At 51.6% G+C, this 5,000-nt stretch overlaps 2 protein-coding genes across 2 annotated transcripts in view; both read right to left on the reverse strand.

The window, feature by feature from the left end:
• LOC118225964 (tripartite motif-containing protein 16-like) overlaps positions 1-5,000 on the reverse strand; it is an 890,716-nt gene that overhangs the window by 749,434 nt on the left and 136,282 nt on the right. The window lies entirely within an intron of this gene.
• The window catches only part of fryl (furry homolog, like), a 59,597-nt gene that overhangs the window by 13,896 nt on the left and 40,701 nt on the right, over positions 1-5,000 (reverse strand). The window contains 4 exon segments of the mRNA XM_035415293.1: positions 1,316-1,525; positions 3,237-3,440; positions 4,432-4,605; positions 4,701-4,775. Of these exon segments, the coding sequence (XP_035271184.1) occupies positions 1,316-1,525; positions 3,237-3,440; positions 4,432-4,605; positions 4,701-4,775 (663 nt within the window).

The following is a 5,000-nucleotide window of genomic DNA, read 5'->3' on the forward strand; positions in this document are numbered from 1 at the left end:
TTAAAATTGTAATTGTTTAAAAATTAATTTACATTTGAGTAGCAAGCTACTTCTTTGACTATTTTTTGAAACGTTGCTAGTTTCCTACCTTGCCAACACCTTCTTTGCTGTAGCTAGCAGCTACTACAGGTCAGCCAGCCAGAACTAGCTAACTAGCTAGTAGCAATACGTAGCTAATGAGTTTAAGTTTCGGCTAGGTTTGCACTGATTAACTTTGAATAATTTGCATGCTTAATTCAGATTGTGTTTCTCTTTCATTGAAATTTAAGTACAACTGACACAATACAAAAAAAGCAAGCATTTAAACACTCCAACTTCAGCTCAACAGCCAGGCCGAAGTCTGCACAAGTTACTCTGCCATCTGCGTGCTTCACGCATATTACACTTCACCAGGAGAGGGGGAGGGGCCATACTCACAGACAGGCGACTGGTCAGCTGATTTGGGGGTGGGGCATGCCCACTCAGCTCCATAACTGGACGAGAGGGTTTAGGGGTAGTGGTGGACTGAGGCCAATCAGAGGCTGTCATTTCGTTGCTTAAATTCATGAAAGCACAGCCAGCCTGAGGTGCGTGTCTATCCTGACAATCTCTCCCCCAATCAGACAACAAGCAGGCAAGCAAGCTCCGCCCACTCAAGACAAGAAGAGACAGACAGACAGAGAGGAGCAGAGGAAAAAGAGGGCTTCCAATAGAGTCCCAGAGCCAAACATCCATGAGAGCGTGAGACAGCTATGAGACGAGAGCGCCCCCTACAGGCTGGGGGCCAGAGTGTCTGTGGTCAGAGAGGGAGGGCAGGTGCCAGGCCCACATACCTCTCTGAGACAGGGACAGCAGGGCGGGGAAGGAGGCGCAGGGGGAGGAGGAGCAGGCACCGGACCCACACACCTCCCTGAGACAGAGAGTGCAGGGCGGGGGAGGAGCAGGCACCGGACCCACACACCTCCCTGAGACAGAGAGTGCAGGGTGGGGGAGGAGGCGCAGGGGGAGGAGGAGCAGGCACCGGACCCACACACCTCCCTGAGACAGAGAGTGCAGGGCGGGGGAGGAGCAGGCACCGGACCCACACACCTCCCTGAGACAGAGAGTGCAGGGTGGGGGAGGAGGCGCAGGGGGAGGAGGAGCAGGCACCGGACCCACACACCTCCCTGAGACAGAGAGTGCAGGGCGGGGGAGGAGCAGGCACCGGACCCACACACCTCCCTGAGACAGAGAGTGCAGGGTGGGGGAGGAGGCGCAGGGGGAGGAGAGCAGATGGGAGAAGGTTCTAGAAAGCCCCCGTGCACCACAGCTTATTGTGCCCCCCGATTGGTCCCACCTCAGGCGGCTGGCTGCTGGCGCTGTCTGAGTGGGCGGGGTCCGGGGCGGGGTCCAGGGCGGGGTCCGGGGCGGGGTCCAGGGCAGGGCTGTCCGGGCGGGGCAGGGGCGTGGCCTCCTCAGTCACTGCGCTGCTGGACGAGTCCTGAGACTGCTGCAGGGAGTCCACGTGATTGGACACTGCCTCGTCCGTCGCCGAGTCACTGTTCAACTGTGGGGGAAGGGGCGGGGCATCACTACGGCAACAGCAGGGGTGTGTTTTCTCCTCAGTAAATGCAAAACATAAATGCCTCAGAGTGAAGCATTTGGGTATGGCATAAGTGCACACACGCACACACGCATAAGCGCGCACACACACATGCACGCGCACACACGCACAGCCTAAAAGGACTAACAGCGTGTTCACCAGCCTGAGGACTAACAGCGTGTTCACCAGCCTAAGAGGACTAACAGCGTGTTCACCAGCCTAAAAGGACTAACAGCATGTTCACCAGCTTAGAGGACTAACAGCGTGTTCACCAGCCTAAAAGGACTAACAGCGTGTTCACCAGCCTAAAAGGACTAACAGCGTGTTCACCAGCCTAAAAGGACTAACAGCGTGTCCACCAGCCTAAAAGGACTAACAGCGTGTTCACCAGCCTAAGAGGACTAACAGCGTGTTCACCAGCCTAAAAGGACTAACAGCGTGTCCACCAGCCTAAAAGGACTAACAGCGTGTTCACCAGCCTAAAAGGACTAACAGCGTGTTCACCAGCTTAGAGGACTAACAGCGTGTCCACCAGCCTAAAAGGACTAACAGCGTGTTCACCAGGCTAAGAGGACTAACAGCGTGTTCACCAGCCTAAGAGGACTAACAGCGTGTTCACCAGCCTAAAAGGACTAACAGCGTGTTCACCAGGCTAAGAGGACTAACAGCGTGTTCACCAGCCTAAGAGGACTAACAGCGTGTTCACCAGCCTAAAAGGACTAACAGCGTGTTCACCAGCCTATGAGGACTAACAGCGTGTTCACCAGCCTAAGAGGACTAACAGCGTGTTCGCCAGCAGCCTGTTGCTTGGAAACCCGAAACCTGAGTGAAGCACAGCGCCTACAGCCGGTGTCTCAGGATTTACAGCCCCGCATGAACCCTGCACACGCAATGCATTACTACTACCATTACTACTATTACCATTACTATTACTACCATTACTACTATTATCATTACTACTACAACCATTACTACTACTACTATCATCATTACTACTATTATCATTACTATTACTACCATTACTATTACTACTATTATTATTACTATTACTACCATTACTATTACTACTATTATTATAACTATTACTACCATCACTACTATTATCATTACTATTAGTACCATTACTATTACTACTATTATTATTACTATTACTACATTACTATTACTACCATTACCATTACTACTATCATCATTACTATTACTACCATTACTATTACTACTATTATCATTACTATTACTACATTACTATTACTACTATTATTATTACTATTACTACTATTATCATTACTATTACTATCATTACCATTATTAGCATTACTATTACCACTAATATCATTACTATTGCTATATTACTACTATTATCATTACACGTACTACTATTACTATTATCATTATTACGATTATCATTGTTATCATCATCATTATTATTACATATTTCTCATGAACACAAGAGAGGGGCTGCATGCGGCAAACAGGCCAGCTGAACCCAAGCAGCACAGCAGCGTCACACGCCAGGAGCACTGCTGGGCACTGATTGGAGGGTTGTGTGCAAGGGGGCGGGGGCAAAGGCAGGGAGGAGGAGTCTAGAACAAAAGCAAGCAGCGAGCCCCACCCACTCCCACTGCAGCGAAGCACACACACCATGCCCTGTCGGGCTGCTGGGGGCGGGACTTACGAGGCTGGAGCGGGTCAGAATCTGGCTAGCGCTCAGTACCTCCTCCTCCGACGACTCGTCCGTGTCCTCCTCCTGATTGGTCAGGTTGAGGCTGGGCGTGCTCCCGGCGAACTGGCACTCCTGCAGGGAGGGCGTGTCCCCCTTGTCCACACTGTCGAGGGACCGCCTCCGAACGCCCCAGTTAAAGTTGTCCATGCTCTCCCCCTGCAGGCCACAGACAGAACTGCAGTCAGCCTCACACACACATACAAACACACACACGCTCACTCCCCCAGCACAGAACTACAGTCAGCCTCACACACACACTCAAGGCAAGGCATGGGGCGGGCCCGGGCGGGCCAACACAACCCAACACATCCCAACACCACACATTCCAGCACAGCAGGACAGGATGTCGCAGTAATAGCAGCTGTACTGGAGAAGTCCACAGAGACAAAGCACCGTACACAAGGACTAATGAGCTCAACACCAAAGGGGGAACAACACAGGCACAATGCATCTGATTGGCACATGACTGTCACATGACTGATGGGATGGCAAGTCATGCGGAGTTACACCAGGCTGCAACTTACCTGCAGCTCCTGGTCAGCAAGAAGAGAGGAAACAGGTGAGTTAGAACAAAAAGAGCAGGACACCAAATGGAGTCCCTTACAGACACACACACGCACACGCACACACACACACGTATGCGCACACGCACGCGCACACACACGCGCGCACACGCACATGCACACGCACAGAAACATGGATAATGCAGCACTGAGTTTGTTTGTTTTCTATGACAGTGCGGTCTCAGTTTGTTTGGTGTGATCTGGGGGTCCCATCCCTGTTTTAGTGTGGTCTGGGGGTCCCATCCCTGTTTTAGTGTGATCTGGGGGTCCCATCCCTGTTTTAGTGTGATCTGGGGGTCCCATCCCTGTTTTGGTGTGGTCTGGGGGTGCCGTCCCTGTTTGTTTGGTGTGATCGGGGGTGCCGTCCCTGTTTGTTTGGTGTGATCGGGGGTCAGTCCCTGTTTTGGTGTGATCGGGGGTGCTGTCCCTGTTTGTTTGGTGTGATCGGGGGTCAGTCCCTGTTTTAGTGTGGTCTGGGGGTGCCGTCCCTGTTTGTTTGGTGTGATCGGGGGTCAGTCCCTGTTTTAGTGTGGTCTGGGGGTGCCGTCCCTGTTTGTTTGGTGTGATCTGGGTGGCTCTCTCACCTCTGCGTCCTCCAGCTCCACATCCAGGAAGTCGAAGTCCTTAAAGACGCCAAACTGCTGCTCGCTGCCAGCGTCCTCCGCAGCCTCCTCTTCCCGCACCACCTCCTCCACCGTGGGGATCAGGCTGGTCTGAGCATCGCCCGAGTCCAGGTCCTCACTGGAGGAGAACACCACCTGCACACACGCACGCACACACACACACACACACAATTATATACATACTGCAGGTAGTGAGGGTGCTAATAGCAGGTGCAGGGAGCAGGTCTTACAGAGGGGTTCTTCGGAAGGCCAGATTCCGGACCGCAGAGCGACAGGACGTTCATCAGCTTCTCTCTGGTTCTTCTCTGAAACAGAACATGACACAACATGAAAACACAAACACTACACACTCAACATAACAGCACATCAAAACACAAACAAACATTACACACAACATAACGTTACAGCACATCAAAACACAAACAAACATTACACACAACATAACGTTACACCACAACAAAACACAAACAAACATTACACACACAACATAACGTTACACCACAACAAAACACAAACAAACACTACACACT

The sequence above is a fragment of the Anguilla anguilla genome, chromosome 4 (genome assembly GCF_013347855.1).
Source record: "Anguilla anguilla isolate fAngAng1 chromosome 4, fAngAng1.pri, whole genome shotgun sequence".
In the NCBI taxonomy this organism is placed as follows: Eukaryota; Metazoa; Chordata; class Actinopteri; order Anguilliformes; family Anguillidae; genus Anguilla; species Anguilla anguilla.